The sequence below is a fragment of the Notothenia rossii genome, assembly GCF_949606895.1.
Source record: "Notothenia rossii genome assembly, chromosome: 1".
Lineage (NCBI taxonomy): Eukaryota > Metazoa > Chordata > Actinopteri > Perciformes > Nototheniidae > Notothenia > Notothenia rossii.
The window spans coordinates 2,606,465-2,627,275 of NC_136912.1; the positions used below are offsets into that span (position 1 = coordinate 2,606,465).

Consider the following 20,811-nt stretch of genomic DNA (forward strand, 5'->3'; position numbering starts at 1 on the left):
TTCATAGAGGGTGCTCAATAATTTAGGGTTTCCCATTAATGTACCGGGCGCTAGAGTGGAGTTTTCTACTGCAACACTCCCCACGCAAATACACAGTGTGACAGTTACAATGAAGGCTCGAGGCATATAGGTGTAAGCAGGGGTAAAGTACTATTTGTATAGGTGGTGTGTGGACCTCACATAGGGGGGTCCGGGGGCAAGCTCCCCCGGGAAGATTTATTTTTAAATATTGAAGTTAAAAACATCAATCTGGTGCACTTTGAGAGCAACATGAAGAGATCTATGGATACCTCTCTCAACATCCATTTGAAACAGACCTGTAAACAGATTTACTTTTTCTCTATGGATATTTTACAAATCACTCTTTTAAACTTTATTCTTTTTTTAATGTCATACAGTATTTCATACCTGTTTTTCATTTATTCTCTCATTTTTTTGTAACTATAATGATCATATAAACATGTGCCTCGAAAATAATTGTTTACATTAATGGTGACCAAAATGTTTGAGACCCACTGAGATAACACTCAGAGTCCTTTAGCTCACTGAGTCTCTCAGTCTGACAGGAGAGGACTCTGCTATCCGTTAGCGTAGCTCGCTAGCACCAGAAGCTAACAACTACGATCTCCGGTACCGGTGCGCTCTCTCTCTCTCTCTCTCTCTCTCTCTCTCTCTCGCTCGCGCACACACACAAAATGGCTCGTTCCACACACACACAGAGCCAAGCTTTAATGAAACACAGAGAGACAGACTTAATAGTACTGTATCATATTATTTTCGAATCAATAATTTTTCAAATTATGATTTATTTATTTTTAATCTTTTTTAAATTTTTATTTAATAACCATTTTTCCTCCTGGTCTCCCCCCCCCTGTCATGCCCCCCACTTTGGGAACCACTGGTCTAGTCATTGTCGGTGATTTTAACATCCATGTTGACAACCCCCAGGACGGAGGGGCTAAAGAACTGTTTTGTGTTCTTGATAGCTATGGACTGACTCAGCATGAGACGGAGCCCACACACAATAAGGGGCACACTCTGGACTTAATTATCTCGAAGGGTCTGAATATCTCTAAGGTTGTGGTGACTGATGTTGCACTCTCTGATCATTCCTGTGTTTTCTTTGAGAGCTCTATTTCTGTTCACGAAAAAATGTTCAAAAAGAGGTAACCACAAAGCGATATTTAACTGAAAATACTAGGGAAATGTTTACTCAGAATCTTTTCTTCCAGACTGGCCCTTGCTAACATCTCAGTAAATGAGCTAGTAGATCATTTTTAATTCAAAAATGTTATAGATGCCATTGCTCCAACTAAGATAAAGAAAGTATCTAGCAAGAAAAGATCTCCATGGAGAAAGGCCATGACCGTGAATACAGAAAAAAGAGAGTGTCGAAAAGCTGAACGCAGGTGGCGAAAAACAAATCTCCAGGTTAATTTTGAAATCTATAAAGAGAGACTTGGCTTTTATAATTTGGAAATTAAAAACACACGACAATCATTCTTCTTTGACATCATTACCAACAACAAAAACAACGCACGCGCCTTGTTTGCTACCGTTGACTAACAAACCCCCCAGTGTCAGTAGCCTCTGAATTTCTATCCAGCGGGGCCTGCAATGATTTTGCCTCCTTCTTCACTGACAACATTCAGAAAATCAGACAAGCAGTCAGTGCCTCTGCATCAGGTACAGCAAATGTGTTGTCCCTATGTCAACTTAAAGTGAATTCAAACACCATGCATGACACAGTTCCATCAGATTAATGATAAAAACCTAGAGGACATTATTCAACTTCTGAAATCCCCCCTCCTGCTGGCTTGATATTATTCCAACAGGATTTTTTCATTGTATGGCCTCAGATCTACTTCATATAGTAAACAAGTCTGTTCACTCAGGTATTTTCCCACAGGCCCCTGAAAACTGCAATCATTAAACTGCTCTTAAAAAATAATAATCTAGATGCTTCAGTAATGAACAATTACAGTCCCATATCAAACCTGCCATTTCTAGGTAAAATCATTGAAAAAGTTGTTTTTCAACAGTTGAGTAATTTCTTGCATTTCAATAACTGTTTGAATGTGTTCCAGTCAGGCTTTCGTCCAAACCACAGCACTGAGATTGCTCTTGTAAAGCTCTTCAATGACATCCACTTAAACACAGACAAAGGCAGAACCTCAGAACATATTGCTAGGCCGACTAGAAAACTGGGTGGGACTTTCATCAACAGTTCTAAATTGGTTTGAATCCTACTTAAAGGACAGACACAACTTTGTTTCTATAGGTAAATACACATCTGAGATGACAAATATGACATGTGGGGTTCCTCAAGGCTCCATCCTGGGGCCTCTTCTCTTTAACATCTACATTACATGCTATCACTGGCTCAACTAATGAAAAACAACAAAATAAGTTACCATAGCTATGCAGATGACACACAAATGTACGTAACCATTTCACCTGGAGACTATGCTCCAATTCAAACACTGAGCAAGTGCATTGAACACATCAATGATTGGATGTGTCAGAACTTTCTCCAATTAAACAAAGATACAACTGAGGTCATTATTTTTGGAGCCAAGGCAGAATGTATAAAAGTTAACACTGAGCTTCAGTCTGCAATGTTCAAAACAACAGATAGAGCCAGAGATCTAGGTGTATTCATGGACTCTGACCTGAGTTTCAACAGTCACATTAAAACAGTTACTAAATCAGCCTACTATCACCTAAAGAACATATCTAGGATTAAAAGACTGATGTCACAGCAGGATTTGGAAAAACTTGTCCATGCTTTTATCTTCAGTAGACTGGACTACTGCAATGGTGTCTTCACAGGTCTCACTAAAACATCTATTAGACGATTATCAGAACCCTGCTACTCGATTCCACACTAACACCAAGAAAATGGATCACATCACTCCTGTTCTGAAGTCTTTACACTAGATTCCTCTCTGTCAAATAATTGATTTCAAAAATATTGCTGCTTGTTTATAAAGCTTTGAATGGTTTAGGCCCAAAATACATTTCTGACCTCCTGGTAAATTATGAACCATCCAGATCTCTCAGGTCTTCAGGGAATGGTCAGCTTTCTGTCCCCAGAGTCCGAACTAAACATGGAGAAGCAGCTTTTAGTTATTATTCTCCAAATATCTGGAACAAACTTCCAGAAACCGCTGCAACTCTTATTACTTTTAAATCCAGGCTGAAGACTTATCTTTTTGCCGCTGCTTTTAATTGATATATTCATATCTTACACTGCAACTTTTATCCATGCATTTTTTATTTTAATGTTTATTTTATTATCTTTGCTTTTTAATGACTGTTTTTAAATGCCATTTTCTGAATGTCTTTAATTTGTTGTAAAGCAATTTCAATTGCCTTGTGTTGAAAAGTGCTATATAAATAAACTTGCCTTGCCTTTCAGAATATTAAACTTGTTTCGGCAAATTCAGATGATAAATACAACTTTGAGGCTTATAACGGCATGATTACTAGCGGAGAACGGAGTAACTTGACGTCACAGCAGGCATAACAACAGCCGGCGTTTCTCGTGAGTGTTTCCCCGGGAAACAAACACAATACACACAAACGCAAAAATACACAAACACACACACACTAGCGAGCTTCCCCCAGACCAGTAATCCAAACAAAAATATCTTCCCTCCGTAGTATTTTGATCATTTGCTAATAATCAATCAGATCGATGGATTCCAGAGAAGAGGAAACTTTGAAGGCCTTTTTCAGGTTCTAGACAATTATAGACCTATTTCTAATCTTCTGTTCCTCTCAAAAATTCTTGAGAAAGCGGTCGCAGAACAGTTGCGTGATTACTTAAAAAACAATTATTTATTTGAGGATTTTCAGTCTGGCTTTAGAACACATCATAGCACAGAGACAGCTCTGGTTAAAGTCACAAATGACATTCTAACAGCCTCAGACAAAGGACTTGTCTCTATTCTTGTTTTGCTCGATCTCAGTGCTGCATTTGATACTATCGGCCATGACATCCTATTGCAAAGACTAGAGCACTTAGTTGGCATACAGGGAAAAGCTTTAGGCTGACTTAGGTCCTATCCATCTGAACGCTCTCAGTTTGTACGTGTCAACGATGAATCTTCCATGCAAACCAAAGTTAGCCATGGAGTGCCACAGGGCTCAGTACTTGGACCTATTTGGTTCACATTATATATGCTTCCGCTAGGCAATATTATAAGGAATCATTCTGTACATTTCCACTGTTATGCAGATGTTACTCAACTATATTTATCCATCAAGCCTGATGAAACCAATAATCTAAATAAAATTCAAGACTGCCTCAAGGACTTAAAAACGTGGATGACCTTAAACTTTTCGATGTTAAACACGGCTACAATTGAAGTTATTGTACTTGGCCCAAATAATCTACGAAAAAAATTATCTAAAGATATACTAACTATAAATGGCATTCATTTGGCCTCCAGTGAGACTGTAAGGAACCTTAGTGTTATATTTGATCAGGATTCATTTTTTAACGCCCACATAAAATCAATCTCAAGGACCACCTTCTTTCATCCACGCAACATTGCAAAAAATCAGGCATATCTTGCCTCAAAACGATGCAGAGAAACTAATCCATGCATTTGTTACTTCAAAGCTGGATTATTGTAACTCTTTATTATCAGGGTGTACAAAGAAGTCAGTCAAGTCGCTTCAGCTTATTCAGAAAGCTGCAGCACGTGTACTAACCCTATTTAGAGGCAATGGATGTCCACTCTCGGGAGACGTCCGACAGTGGTACGGTTACCCAAAGTGACAGACCTAATTTTACCCCTATTTAGAGGCAATGGACGTCCACTCTCGGGAGAGAGACCTCCAGCATGTGTCCCTGAAATGGGGACTCAGGTTATTTCACACATCCAGGACAGAGACCGGGGAAATCACCTCTCAGTGGCCCCTCCAAGACCCCCAAAGGACGGACTAATGACCTCCAGCATGTGTCCCTGACAGGGACACCTCCATAACCTTGCACACCGTGAGTCCCCGGGCCCCCGGACTTAAGCAGTCCCCCACGGACTAAACCCAGATGATCACACCCTACAGAACCTCATGTCCCTGGTAACCCTAAAAGGGGGGTGGATTTTGCGGTGCTTTACCGTCCGCACATCGGCATCCATATTTGGCCTTATTCACGGCACCACCACCCCTTCTGTGGAGGATATTCTCATGCTCCTGGTAACCCTTTAAATAGTCTGATACTACCAGGGCTCATCACTGCACTTTATAAGCCAGAAATAATGTTTAAATGGTCGGGAAAACGTCTGGAAGAGAGTTTTAGCCTGTCATTTTGCACGATATCATTTAACATTGAACCTCTCCTGGAAATGCACAGAATTTGTGCATTTTCAGGAAAGGGTCAATGTTAAATGATATCGTGAAAAATGGCAGGCTAAAACCCAGGAATATGTGTTTGAAATGCGGGGAAAAGTTGTTTAAAATAGTCTGATACCTCCAGGAAGCATCACCGCATTTCACAAGCCAGGGAAGGTGTCTGAATCCTGGGTAAACATTGTTTAAATAGTTTGATACCTGGCACTGAACCTGCCCCTGGGAACCTTCAAGGTTATATTCATGTTTTAACATTTATTTAATTATCACATGACTTTTACAAAAACAGTATACACAGTATACATAATATACATAATAAAAACATGATTAGCGGGGGCCAGGGGACCATATTAGCCGTCTAACTTGTACGGTGCACCTGGAAAAACAGGTTGAGTCCATGGCCCCAGCCCCCTCGTCAGGAGTATCAACTGGCCCTGAAGAAGAGGTATCGCTGCTCTCAGCCCCTGAGCCGTCTTCAGAGGTATCTGATGGCAGTAGACCTCCGTCTGATGATGCTGCTGCAGCTGCTGCCGCCGCCCTGAACATGGAGCGGATTTTAAATCCCTCCTTTATTCCAGGCGTATTCGCGTAGAACCGGTCTGCAGTGCTTACGTCGTGACACATAAACCTGGCGAGAATCGACCTGCTTTCTGGATCTTGGTGATGCTTGATATTGTCAGCCAGGGCAGTGCGCAAGATTTTGAAGGTGAAGACTGTTTCTATCCCAGCATCAGCCCAAGCCCTCTTCAAGTGAGCATTCAGGTTCTTGGAGGCGTGCTTCCCCGTTGTGAAAAGGAATAATTCATTCTGAGGACCCGACAAGCCCTCTTTTATCCCCATCCACCGCATGGCCCAACTAAACTCCTTTACTGTAAGCACTAGCTGTGCTTCGCCAAATGTCTTGTGGATGATGTAGCCCTCAGCAGTGCCCCTTCTGTCCGCCTCAAGACCTCAGTGTTGGTCATGTTTGCGTACACACCCAGACGGTGGCCATACAGGAGGCTCCAATGGAGGGTTAGATAGCCATATAGCAGGTATTGGGTGATTGAGGTCGGATTGCTAGCCATCAGGTCAAGGAGATCAGGGATGCACTTTTCAGCGGCCGCCATGGTGACGAGAAGAGAAACAGATGTTTGCCTGGCACTCCGCGGCGAAGTGGGATGGTGGAACTTCCACCCCGCTGCTGAACCCGTGGTGTGACCCCTGAGTCAGACGGTTCGTCTTGGAAACGCTTCATATCGGTCGGCCCGGGAGGCAAGAGACACGCAGGGTTACCCCCACGCAGCACACCCTTCCGGCCATCAGAGTCGAACCTGCAGTTCGGAAGAACCGACCGTCAGAGCACCGGCACGAGGCCGGGACGGCGGAGGCCCTCCGATGGCGGGTCACGTTTGCCATTCGATCAGTTAGAAATCAGAAAAAAGTCTGAGTTAACTTTTTGGAGATCCATAAAAAAGGGTTTAAAATGAAAAAAAAAATCCAAAAATAGTGCCTCATAATGCGGGTAGAGTCCCCTACCAACTGCCCTTGCATTCCTCCAGATTCAGGAAAAGTCTAAGTTAACTTTTTGGAGATCCATAGAAAAGGGGTGAAAATGAGAAAATGTATCCGCCAATGGTGCCTCATAAGGCGGGTAGAGTCCCCTGCCAATTCCCCTTGCATTCCTCCAGAGACCAGTTCAAAAACTTAAAGTTTGGTAAGAACCATGCTGGGGGGTCTCCGTGCAACAAATGTATCCGAGCCAAAGTGCACATGGAGCGGATGGATTCCTCCATGAAGTTACACAGCCGTTTTTTTTCTGAGTCCTCTCAAAAACCGGGTTTCCGATTTCGTGCGGACAATAGTCTGAAAATGATGAATGATTTTTTTTGACGGAGTAGGGGAGGCTTGGATTCCCGTCTCCGTTGTAAGTTTCAACGGGGGATTGGAAAAGTGTCCGGGGCTTCGGCCCAAAGGGTTGAGCTTTGTTGAGCCCCTTCTCCGTTGGCACTTAGAAAAAATACAACATTTTTTTTTAAACTTAATTTTTGATTATTTTAAGATATAATTGACATTTTTCTTTCATTTTTTCTTCTACAGGGGTGGGGGCGCATGGCAGGCCACCCATGAACTCCCAAATTCGGCCTGGAAACTCCAGGATTTGTGGGATAAGCTCCATAAACTGACAAAGTCACCCAAAAATGTCACTTTTATAGCCCAAACATATATAATACAAATACATGTAAATAGTAAAAGGTACAATTGTGCTCCGAATGACCCAGATTTATTTATTGGATTTATATAGCCCCATGATAGTGATTACAAATTATTTTCATGGAAAAAAAGTGTTAAAACGCCTTATTAAAGCATATGCAGGACCCCAATGAGCTCCAGAGTATACGTGCATTGTTTCAGGGAACAATATTAATGATAAATTAAATGCATTTAAATGCAAACATAATGATTTAAAATCATTTTAGGGGAAGAAAGTGTGGAGAAGAGCCTGAAAATGACTCTCCAGCACCCCGGAGAACTAACAGTTCATCTGGTTTAAATATGGTGGGGATAGTGTTTGAAAGGCGGGGGAAAATTGGTGAAATAGTCTGATACTACCAGTGCTCATCGCTGCACTTTACAAGGCAGAAATAATGTTTAAATGGTCGGGAAAAGTGTTTTTAAACGTCTGGAAGAGAGTTTTAGCCTGTCATTTTGCACTATATCAATTAACATTGAAATGCACAATATATATACATTTTCAGGAGAGGGTCAATGTTAAATAATATTGTGCAAAATGAAAGGCTAAAACCCAGGAATAAGTGTTTGAAAGGCGGGGAAAAGTTGTTTAAAATAGTTTGATACTACCAGGGCTCCTCGCTGCACTTTACAAGCCAGGAAAAATGATTGAATCATGGGTAGACAACATCTCCCTTCTCCAGCTGAAGAACCATTGCGCTAGACGCAGAGACATAGCCAGAGCCATCATGGAGATCTGAAATCCCCATTATTCTCTTGTCGTTGTGAAAGAGTTCAACACCGGTCCAAGCTGAACGGACCTCCCACGCGTTGAATCTGAAGTAGTAGACTCCTCTGACGGGGGCTGTGAAGATACCTGCATCAGAGGAGAAGGTCAGTGAGGGGAGATATTTCTGGAGCTTCAGCAGGACTATAACATTTCTATTAGGATCATGCTAAATGTTACCCTGGAGCTTGAACAAGTAGAAACACTTTCACAAACAAGAATTGTTAAATAAATATAAGATATCATTATCATGAGCATCAGTGACGTGGCTCTCAGTGTGTTACGTCAGGTGGGTCACCTGTGTTGTCTTGCTCCAGCCTCTGATTTTGTTCACCTCTCTTTTCTCACTTTTGTATTTTACACAAAAACATGTCTTTGTATCTTAATATTAACAACATTTACCTTTTATATTATATTTCTATATCTCACCTGCGTTCTCTCTCTTGAGCTCATCCACCTCCTTCTCACTGGAGCTCATCTTGGTCTCTAAAACTGAACACATTTAAAAATGGTTATTAGTATTATTGTAATGTGACTTTGGAGCTCTGTCACAAACGTTATTGTACATCAACATATAAGTAAGCAATGCTTTCTTGCTCTCGCTGGCTGTCAGTCTGACCTGTGTGGCTTTGTTAAAAACAACAGATGAGTCCTTAAAGTGAAGAGTGTCAGTGATGATGGCTGCATGTATCAGTGCAGCGTGACGTGGCTCTCAGTGTGTGTTATGTCAGCTGGGTCACCTGTGTTGTCTTGCTCCAGCCTCTGGATCTTGATCCTGTGTTCGATGGCCATGTCTCTGAGCTCCTTCAGTTCAGCCCAGAGGTCAGATCTCACCTGGGTCTGACTGCTGCTCTGATCGTGGGCTCCTTGCATATCAGACTCCCCCCTCTTTCTTCCCTGTCCCCCCTCCATCCTCACCCTGAGCCCCCATCCAGAGCAGACAGAGCAGCAACGCCAGACAAACTGCAGCTCTCCTCATTCTGAAATATCGCTGTTCAGACAGAGAAGTGAGACACGTCTCGCTCTGTCCCCGTCTCTATATCCACGTTAAACAGGTCACTGGCAAGGCACGTGAGAATCCAGCAGATGCCTTTGATAACACATATAAAAAACACCCAAATGTCCTTGTACATTAACATGATTTCAAAACAAACAACAACTTGAATGTTGTCCTTGAATATAGCTTATCATGTAAGCTTTCAAAAGTAACATCTTTAATGGCTGAAAAAATAAAAGATGGCTGGTTAATTTTAGATTGGATCGATTCAAATAATATAGTTATGCTGTGTAAAAGAAAATATGATGTCCTTTTTGTATTTATTAACACTTTAATGCAGTGTTTTTGGTACTTGAGTTGGTCTTGATCACCAGAACACTTTTTGAAGGTCTGGTCTCAGAATCAACCTCATTGTGATGACCTTCTGTCTCTGACAAAGAGGTCATAAAAGAAAGGAATATTCCCAGACATACAAGTCAACTCTGCTTTACATTTCTCATAACATTCATACACAAACATGTGCTGTAAGTATATATGGAAAGCAACCAGGTGAATGAAGACATTTGAGTTTTTCTGGGATTGTGGATATGACAGATCATTTTGAGGAGTGTCTGTTTTTTATGTTATATATGTTTCATATCTGTGTCATGCAGTGTGGGTCTCACTTCTGTGGTCAGGGCACAGACTGCAGAGGGCTCTTTGGTCTTGACTCACTCTCGGTGTAGGGGGTTTGGACAACAACAGCACTGCTAAAGTGTTTCTCTCATAGTGTCCGTAGAAAAAGTTGTTACGGTAATGAATGCCTCTTGTTCATGTAACCAAGCAAGAATAAACACAAACTATGATATACATTGAGTCAACACACTTATTTATTAATATGTAATGTTGAAACTTAATGCAGTGGGTGTTTTAAAGTGGCTTTACTGAGGAAAGAGTAGAAATCCACTGAAAATGATGCGATTAGACGAATCATCATAAACGCCGTGGCTGGAGGGCAGAACGATGTAGACAACATCTCCCTTCTCCAGCTGAAGAACCATTGCGTTAGACGTAGAGATATAACCAGTGCCATCATGGTAATCATAAATCTTCATCTTCATCTTGTCGTTGTGAAAGAGTTCAACACCGGTCCAAGTTGAACGGGTCTCCCACGCGTTGACTCTGAAGTAGTAGACTCCTCTGACGGGGGCTGTGAAGAAACCTGCATCAGAGGAGAAGGTCAGTGAGGGGAGATTGTTTCTGGAGCTTCAGCAGAACTTAAGGATGGGTTTTTAAAATAAGGAACATGTAGGAGCTCTTGACTTGGTTTAATTCTCTAACATGATCAACTGTAGGAACACTAAGAGATGTTTTAATGGTTTCATTAAGAAAGCTTAGTCTGTCTGTCTGTCTGTCTGTCTGTCTGTCTGTCTGTCTGTCTGTCTGTCTGTCTGTCTGTCTGTCTGTCTGTCTGTGTGTGTTCAGTACCTGTCGTTGGGTTGTAGGCCTGGCCGATATTGGTGAAGACTTTACTGAACTTCAATGTGGTATCAGTCTCTAAGGGTCCGACTGCTCCTGCATTAGTGAGACCGGCTGAGAACGCCACCTGAGGACGGTCTGTGAGGAAGAGGAGGATGCACACAGAGAGATGAGGACTCATTAACAAACCGTCTATTAAAACAAAGAAAGTCTATTTCTTGGATTCTGATAGCCAGCAGAGATTGATATTTCATATTCTCCTCAGTAAACCAGTTCCTTTCTTTTAACAACATTTGGACTCTTCATAATAGTTTCTGTTTCTCACCTGCGTTCTCTCTCTGGAGCTCATCCACCTCCTTTTCACTGGAGCTCATCCTGGACTCAAAAGCTGAACAAGTTTAATATTGTTTTAGTCAGATAAAGTTATAGTCTCTTATTTTAAATGTAACTATTGCAGATCTCATGTTAAAAGATTGTTCTACCATACTATAATATTCACTTTTCAAATTCACTGGAATATTTTATTGCCTTTGAAACGGCAAACAATTCCAACGTGTTTTTAGACAAATACAATTATATTTGTAATTCCTCTTTTTCTTATTTGGTTACTTTGCTCTCCTACCTGTGCTCTTCTTCTCACTTGCTGTGACTCGAGCCAGAAGATCTGCAATACAGAGAAAGAGCAGGTCATCTGTTCATTATGTCTGTTACGAACTCAGACACTCAGGATATAGGACCCAATTGTACGACCCGGGAGACAGAGGTAAAGTATTGGTAAGATACTTTATTTTTCCAAAAAAACAAGATGAACAAAAAATGGTCACTATCGAATCTCAGGTTGAGATTACAAAAAATGAGAACAAATAGGAAATCGCTCACATAACGAGGAACAAAGAAAATGTCTAGAGCACAAAGAGAGCATAGACCTGACCATTGCATGAGACAAGACGAACTAACACTGAACACTGGGAGAATTTAAACATACGACAACAAGACACAGGTGAAAACAATCAGGAGCGGGGCTGGTGCTGATGAGCTCAGGAGACACACATGGGAAACAGGTGAACACAATCAGACAATCAGACACACCAGGGAAACAGGTGAACACAATCAGACAATCAGACACACCAGGGAAACAGGTGAACACAATCAGACAATCAGACACACGAGGGAAACAGGTGAACACAATCAGACAATCAGACACACCAGGGAAACAGGTGAACACAATCAGACAATCAGACACACATGGGAAACAGGTGAACACAATCAGCCAATCAGACACACGAGGGAAACAGGTGAACACAATCAGACAATCAGACACACCAGGGAAACAGGTGAACACAATCAGACAATCAGACACACCAGGGAAACAGGTGAACACAATCAGACAATCAGACACACCAGGGAAACTAACGACAGGGAGGAAAACACAGGGAGAAGGAGCAGACAATACACAAGGAGGAACACATGACAGGGAGAAGAGACATTACCAGACACACCAAACTAAAACCGTGACATGACATAAGAATCGTGACAATGTCAAACTCATTAGTTTCTATCATTATAGGCAATATTTACCTTGTATATTATATTTATATTTCTTACCTGCGTTCACTCTCTTTACCTCCTCCACCTCCTTTTCACTGGAGCTCATCCTGGCCTCTAAAGCTGAACAATGTTTAGACAAAGAAAACAGGTAAATAACCTTTGACTTATAAACAAGATCGTCTCTTCGTTTTGTTTTTGTGGCTTACCTGTGTTCACTCTCTGGAACTCCTCCACCTCCTTTTCACTGGAACTCATCCTGTTCTCTAGAACTGAACAAATGTAAAAAATAAAATTATGGTTTAAGTTTCTTTCAATTTAACAAATCAGATTTTTACGAAAAAGCAGGTTAATGGCTAATAAACAACAACATGTATATCTCATCAGTATTTGAAATGTATTTCTCTTATATCCCGTGTAAGTTAATCATGACTTTTCTCACAGAAGAAAGGTTGTTTCTTATTGTTGATGAGGTTTCTCTCACTTACCTGCAGTGTCTATCTTCAGCTCCTGCACCTCCTTTTCACTGAGAATCATCTTGGCCTCTAGAACTGAACGCATATGAGTGTTTCTATTAGGATCATGCTAAATGTTACCCTGGAGCTTGAACAAGTAGAAACACTTTCACAAACAAGAATTGTTAAATAAATATAAGATATCATTATCATGAGCATCAGTGACGTGGCTCTCAGTGTGTTACGTCAGGTGGGTCACCTGTGTTGTCTTGCTCCAGCCTCTGATTTTGTTCACCTCTCTTTTCTCACTTTTGTATTTTACACAAAAACATGTCTTTGTATCTTAATATTCACAACATTTACCTTTTATATTATATTTCTACATCTTACCTACGTTCTCTCTCTTGAGCTCCTCCACCTCCTTCTCACTTGAGCTCATCTTGGTCTCCAAAACTGAACACATTTAAAAATGGTTATTAGTATTATTGTAATGTGACTTTGGAGCTCTGTCACAAACGTTATTGTACATCAACATATAAGTAAGCAATGCTTTCTTGCTCTCGCTGGCTGTCAGTCTGACCTGTATGGCTTTGTTAAAAACAACAGATGAGTCCTTAAAGTGAAGAGTGTCAGTGATGATGACTGCATGTATCAGTGCAGCGTGACGTGGCTCTCAGTGTGTGTTACGTCAGCTGGGTCACCTGTGTTGTCTTGCTCCAGCCTCTGGATCTTGATCCTGTGTTCGATGGCCATGTCTCTGAGCTCCTTCAGTTCAGCCCAGAGGTCAGATCTCATCTGGGTCAGACTGCTGCTCTGATCGTGGGCTCCTTGGATATCAAACTCCCCCTCTTTCTTCCCTGTCCCCCCTCCATCCTCACCCTGAGCCCCCGTCCAGAGCAGACAGAGCAGCAACGCCAGACAAACTGCAGCTCTCCTCATTCTGAAATATCGCTGTTCAGACAGAGAAGTGAGACACGTCTCGCTCTGTCCCCGTCTCTATATCCACATTAAACAGGTCACTGGCAAGGCACGTGAGAATCCAGCAGATGTTTTTGTTAACACGTACAAAAATAATCCAAACGTCCTTGGACATTTTACTGATAGTAAAGGGCAAACAACAACTTGAATTCTGTTCTTTAAAAAAAGTGCATTATTCCTGATTTGTCTATACCTCTCTTTTATTTGTGATTAGACCTGGTTTTCCTTGACATTTAAACTAAGCTACCCAAAATAATCCGATGTTTAAAGGAAACATCTATGTGTTTAACAGTTGTACATGGTGCTCAAAGTGGAAGATGGTTTCTCACAGACAAGAGAACTACATGTCCCAGGATGCACTCTGTTCAGGAGGAACTCTCAAGACACCTTTATCATCAGGTGAAATCCAAAATGTCCACATAAAGTCAATACACAGATTAACATCAATCTCACATCATTATTGAGTACCTTTGGATTGTTTTTGCTATCAATATATCTATCTATCTATCTATCTCTCTCTCTCTCAATCTATAAGGAACCGCAGTAGAGAAAAGGCGTTGCTATAGCAACACGTCATGTTTGTTTGAACACAAAATCAATAGCGCAAAAAGGGGTGGGGTCAATATGACCCGCTTGGCGGAAATAGGTATAAATGGCAATTTTTTGGGCTATTTCTTCAATCTGGCTTCATATTGACCATTTTTAACAACATAGGGTGCTACATAACACACTTTCAGGAAAATTCACGGACTGGGAGACTTTAATATTTTATTGAAAAAAAGTTACATACAATAAAAAACAGCTCTGGGTCAAATTGACCCGATTGACGGTTCTAGTGTTAACAGGTGTACATGGTGCTCAAAGGGGAAGATGGTTTCTCACAGACAAGAGAACTACATGTCCCAGGATGCACTCTGTTCAGGAGGAACTCTCAAGACACCTTTATCATCAGGTGAAATCCAAAATGTCCACATAAAGTCAATACACAGATTAACATCAATCTCACATCATTATTGAGTACCTTTGGATTGTTTTTGCTATCAATATATCTATCTATCTATCTATCTCTCTCTCTCTCAATCTATAAGGAACCGCAGTAGAGAAAAGGCGTTGCTATAGCAACACGTCATGTTTGTTTGAACACAAAATCAATAGCGCAAAAAGGGGTGGGGTCAATATGACCCGCTTGGCGGAAATAGGTATAAATGGCAATTTTTTGGGCTATTTCTTCAATCTGGCTTCATATTGACCATTTTTAACAACATAGGGTGCTACATAACACACTTTCAGGAAAATTCACGGACTGGGAGACTTTAATATTTTATTGAAAAAAAGTTACATACAATAAAAAACAGCTCTGGGTCAAATTGACCCGATTGACGGTTCTAGTGTTAACAGGTGTACATGGTGCTCAAAGGGGAAGATGGTTTCTCACAGACAAGAGAACTACATGTCCCAGGATGCACTCTGTTCAGGAGGAACTCTCAAGACACCTTTATCATCAGGTGAAATCCAAAAACTCCACATAAAGTCAATACACAGATGCGTTTTACATCACTTTCACATCATTATTGAGTAGCTTTGAATTATCTTTGCTCAAGGCGGTCTGTCTCTGACCCCACAGTGCAGCCGACAGCATGGGCCCTGCGTGGGGGGTGCACATCTGGCACGACAACTCTGGACCCTCCCCCAGCTGGAACATCAAACACCTGGACGTGTCCGAGGTAAAGAATGACAATACCACACACGTCCTTTACCCCAGGGGTGTCCAAACCTTTTTCACGAGGGCCACTTACAGAAGAATATACGAAGGGCTGGGCCGCTCGCTAGAGGTCAGGTATATCGCCTCGTAAGTTCAGTTATAGGCCTAAGTTGTAAACATCTATCAAATGTAGGTCAATTATTCGTGATACTTGAAAAATGCTCTCCAGAGGGTTTCATTTATTTTGTTACAAAAAGTGTTGGCAGCTCATTCCAGAAGCTTCAGGGTGAGGGAATGCTCCGGTTTTGGGACAAAATTAACATGGGATCACTCCGGTCATTGTACGTACTTCGTCTCACTGGAATATTAACGGTCAGATTGAATACAACATCGACCCAATTTCTCCGGTCAATGACGGGAGAGTTTTGAAAGTGACAAAACACTGTTCCACACATTTAAAAACACTGTGAAGCAGCCTGTTCTCTGGGTGCAGTCTGGGTGGAAGAGCCACCTGCTGCATGGAGCTCTCTGGGTGCGCTCTATGAGTCTCACACACCGCTTCTCTCTGGTTGCTCTCTCCCTCTGTTCACACCACTTTTCCCCGCCTTTCAAACACTTATTGCTGGGTAGAAAAGCCAGGTGCATCGCCCTGGATCTCTGCATATGTGCCTGTGAGTCTGAGACCCTGCTAACAGCAGTGACTCTGCTGTTTTTACCTTCTTGTACATTTCATCAGTCGAATGTGGACGAAATGGACAGATTTCTGTCCATATCACCGGCTGTTTAAGCAGTCAAATGCACATTTGAGTTAAAACAGTTTAATGCACTTTTAACACTCATGTACCCATGATTCGAGCTCCTTTCCTGGGTTATAAAGTGAGATGAAGCAGCCTGTCCTCTGGGTGCGCTCTGTGGGTCTCACAGCCTGCTTCTCCGGGGTGCTGGAGAGTAATTTTCAGGCTCCTCTCCACAGTTGTCCCCCTAAAAATGATCTTTAATCATTATTCTTGCATTTAAATGATTTATTTTATCATTAATATGATTCCCTAACACAATGCACATAGTCTGGAGCTCACTGGGGTCCTGCATATGCTTTAATGAGGCGTTTTAACACTTTTTTCCATGAAAATTATTTGTATTCACTATCATGGGGATATATAAATCGAATTCCGGGTAATTCGGAGCACAATTGTGCCTTTTACTATTTAAATGTATTTGTATTATATATTTTGGGCTTATGAAAGTGACATTTCTGGGTGACTTTGTCAGTTTATGGAGCTTAGCACACAAATCCTGGAGGTTCCAGGCCGAATTTGGGAGCTCATAGGTGACCTGCCATGCGTAAAAAGTAAAGAAAACGGTCAATTATATCTTAAAATAATCAAAAAAATTGTTGGAAAAACTTCTAAGTGTCAACAGAGAAGGGGCTCCAAAAGGCTCAACCCTTCGGCACTTCCGGCCGAAGCCCCGGACACTTTGCCACTCCGTGGCAACTTACAACGGAGAGGGGAAACCAAGCCTCCCCTTCTCCGTCAAAAAAAATGAATTCATCCATTTCAGTCTACTGTCCGCACGAAATCGGAAACCCAGTTTTTTTGAGGAATCAGAAAAAAAACGGCTGTCTCACTTCATGGAGGAATGTGTCCGCTCCATGTGCACTCTGGCTCAGATGAATTTGTTGCCTAGAGACCTCCCAGCATGGTTGTTACCAAACTTTAAGTTTTTGAACTGGTCTCTGGAGGAATGTAAGGGGAGTTTGAGGGGACTCTATCCGCATTATGAGGCACTATTTTCGGATATATTTTATCACTTTTAGCCCTTTTTTATGGTTCTCCAAAAAGTTAACTCAGACTTGTTCTGACTCTGGAGGAATGCAAGGGGAGTCGACAGGGGACCCTACCCGCCTTATGAGGCACTATTTTCGGATCCTTTTTTTTATTTTCACCCATTTTCCCTGGTTCTCCAAAAACTTGAATCTGACTATTTTGCCTGTGGAGGAATGACATGGGAGTTGACAGGGGACTCTACCCGGGTTATGAGGCACTATTTTCGGATACTTTTTTTCGTTTTCAGCCCTTTTCCATGGATGAATTGAAACGCATTGCCTGGAGGATAGGACCGAGAGATGACAGACTCTCTGGCCGCCTCACAAGTCACTATTGTCGGACACTTTCTTTGCTTTACCCCGGTTCTATCACTCTTTCCTCGTGTTTCCTGCTGGGGTACTGCCTGGTTCCGGGGCACCCCAAACCCTCTCATGGTCGGGGCACCATGAATTGATGCATCGGACCCAATGTTGCCATCACCAGCCCCACGTTGGTGCGGAGGGGGGACTATTTAACCCGGTGTTAACCCAAGTCCTCCCTTGGTCCGTGTACCATGCATTGAAGCATCGGACCCATGGTTGCAATCACCGGTCAGGCTAACGCATATAAACGGAGAAACAGAAAATAATTTAAATACAATTCATTGTGTGTGTTTTAGTAAGGATGTCGTCCGAATGCCCGGTGTGCAGACTCTTCTATCTGGCGTTGAACAAGCACCTTAAGCACAAACATGCAGTGCAGAACCTGGAGGAAAGATGCATCATTCTTAAAATGGCCAGTGGCAGAATAAATGTTCGGACCAAACCCTGTCCCATCATAGGGTGTTCGTAAGCTGGGAAGAGACTACACCGTCATGTAACTCATGACCACCCTGAGTTCTCCCGAGATGAGGCACATCAGGTCATGGCAAGGCTGAAGCATAGTGTGGCCCTGCAGTTGCTCCATGACCTCCGAGAGACTAATCCCATCATTGGAATGGCTACATTATTGGATATAGACAATGAGGAGGAATACCCGGTGCACCCTCCACCCTTCTCCCCACATACCGAGTGTGACGAAGAGGAGTGCAGGCAGGTGATGCTGGAAAATGTGGCATTGAGGGCTCAGAAGGATGCCCTCATTGATGAGGTGAAGACCCTGCGCTCCAGGCTGAAAAAGGGTCTGAAAACCAGGAAGCAGATTGCCACTGCTGCTCTGCTTGAGGAAGAGGAAGAATGTATACGATTTAAGGGCGTAGCAATCCCAAGTACCCCCGACATGAACTCAGTAGCCTCCGGCAGCAATACCCCTCTCAAGACCCTGGTGAAGACTGTCATGCATTCACCAGCAGCCTCCGGCAGCAATACCTCTCTCAAGACCCCGGTCAAGACTGTCATGTGGTCCCCAGAAGCCTCCGGTAGTGAGACCCCTGTATGCCAGAAGACCCGTGCGTCTGTCTACAATAAGCTGAAAGCTAATCTGGCTAAGGACTGGCCCTCTCCCCCAAATCACTGGTCCACTGGGAAGGGACGGGGGAATACCATGCGTGAAATCACGTTGCCTTAAAGCATGGAGACGTACATTCAGACATACAGAGGTCATTGTGAGGGTCTCGCACTGACAGTAAAACGGAAAGAAAATTGTCTGTCCAAGGTCAGCCGGATAAAGAACTTCCTCATATTCATGGCCCATGGTGTTGACCGGCTGTCAGACTGGCTGTTCCTGAAAGACACAAAGAGGGTCCGTGGCTGGAGCGAGTATATTTCAGAGTCGGGCCGGGCAGTCACAACATCGATGTTGTTCCTGAAGAATGTGAACCATTTCCTGAGGTACTTGTCTGAGTCAAAGCTCCGGGGGTGCAGGCTCACCCAGTCTGATATGACCCACATCATCAGAGAGGTGACAGCCAACATGAACGACTTGAAAAAGTCTGTCACTGTCCACCAGTTTAAGGTGAAGAGGAACAAGCTGGATCGTCTGCCGAGCCAGGCGGAGCTTCTCGTCACCATGGCGGCCGCTGAGAAGTGCATCCCTGATCTCCTTGACCTGATGGCTAGCAATCTGACCTCAATCACCCAATACCTGCTATATGACTATCTAACCCTCCATTGGAGCCTCCTGTATGGCCACCGTCCGGGTGTGTACGCAAACATGACCAACATTGAGGTCTTTGAGGCGGACAGAAGGGGCACTGCTGAGGGCTACATCATCCACGTGCAGGATCACAAGACTGCCAAGACATTTGGCGAAGCACAGCTGGTGCTTACAGTAAAGGAGTTTAGCTGGGTCATGCGGTGGATGGGGATAAAAGAGGGCTTGTCGGGTCCTCAGAATGAATTCTTCCTTTTCACAACGGGGAAGCAGGCTTCCAAGAACCTGATCGCTCACTTGAAGAGGGCTTGGGCTGATGCTGGGCTAGAAACAGCCGTCACCTTCACCATCTTGCGCACTGCCCTGGCTGACAATATCAAGCATCACCAAGATCCAGAAAGCAGGTCGATTCTCGCCAGGTTTATGTGTCACGACGTAAGCACTGCAGACCGGTTCTACGCGAATACGCCCGGAATATAGGAGGGATTGAAGATCCGCTCCATGTTCAGGGCGGCAGCAGCAGCAGCATCATCATCAGAAGGAGGTCTACCGCCTTCAGATACCTCCGTTATCATTTAACATTGAACCTCTCCTGGAAATGCACATATTCTGTGCATTTCCAGGAGAGGTTCAATGTTGAATGATATCGTGCAAAATGACAGGCTAAAACTCTCTTCCAGATGTTTAAAAACACTTTTCCCGACCATTTAAACATTATTTCTGGCTTGTAAAGTGCAGTGATGAGCCCTGGTAGTATCAGACTATTTAAAGGGTTACCAGGAGAAGGAGAATATCCTCCACAGAAGGGGTGGTGGTGCCGTGAATAAGACCGAATATGGATGCCGATGGGCGGACGGTAAAGCACCGCAAAATCCACCCCCCTTTTAGGATTACCAGGGGCATGAAGTTCTGCAGGGTGTGATAATCTGGGTTCAGTCCGTGGGGGACTGCTTAAGTCCCCATTTCAGGAACACATACTGGAGGTCTCTCTCCCGAGAGTGGACGTCCATTGCCTCTAAAGAGGGGTAAAATTAGGTCTGTCACTTTGGGTAAACGCACCACTGTCGGACGTCTCCCGAGAGTGGACTTCCATTGCCTCTAAATAGGGTTAGGGTTATAATTGCTGATAATAAGAGGACATATGAAGGATATATGTCAAGTTCATTGTTTGTTTGTATCAGGGACCAACCAGTAAGACAACAGGAGTGGTTTAAATAAACTAGAGTTTTTATTTACCCAAAAATCCCAAAAACATCATATAATAACAAGGCCTATAAAAGAGGTCAACAGAAAATAGCTCAAAGAAACATAACAGGTGTTAACTCAACAAAACTGACCTGCTACAATGAAAAACCCAGGAACCTATATAGTGGCTTGGCCAAACCACGTTGAACCCAAGGGATAATTAATAGCCACATCAT

General features: G+C 42.9%; 1 protein-coding gene across 2 annotated transcripts; it reads right to left on the reverse strand.

Moving 5' to 3' along the window:
* Positions 1-7,727: 7,727 nt before the first annotated feature.
* On the reverse strand, positions 7,728-13,289 carry LOC307036648 (complement C1q subcomponent subunit B-like). Of its 2 annotated transcripts, none has more exons than XM_079677153.1 (8): positions 13,205-13,289; positions 12,848-12,910; positions 12,569-12,631; positions 12,420-12,482; positions 11,437-11,478; positions 11,140-11,202; positions 10,824-10,952; positions 7,728-8,449 (listed from the first exon to the last, which is right to left on the reverse strand). In XM_079677153.1, the coding sequence occupies exons 1-8, from the start codon at positions 13,275-13,277 to the stop codon at positions 8,247-8,249; spliced, it is 699 nt and encodes a 232-aa protein (XP_079533279.1). In that variant the 5' UTR covers positions 13,278-13,289; the 3' UTR covers positions 7,728-8,246. The 2 variants fall into 2 exon arrangements, with proteins under 2 accessions (XP_079533279.1, XP_079533278.1); XM_079677152.1 differs by lacking the exon at positions 7,728-8,449 and adding an exon at positions 10,199-10,557 and having other exon boundaries at positions 13,205-13,284.
* Positions 13,290-20,811: the final 7,522 nt, after the last annotated feature.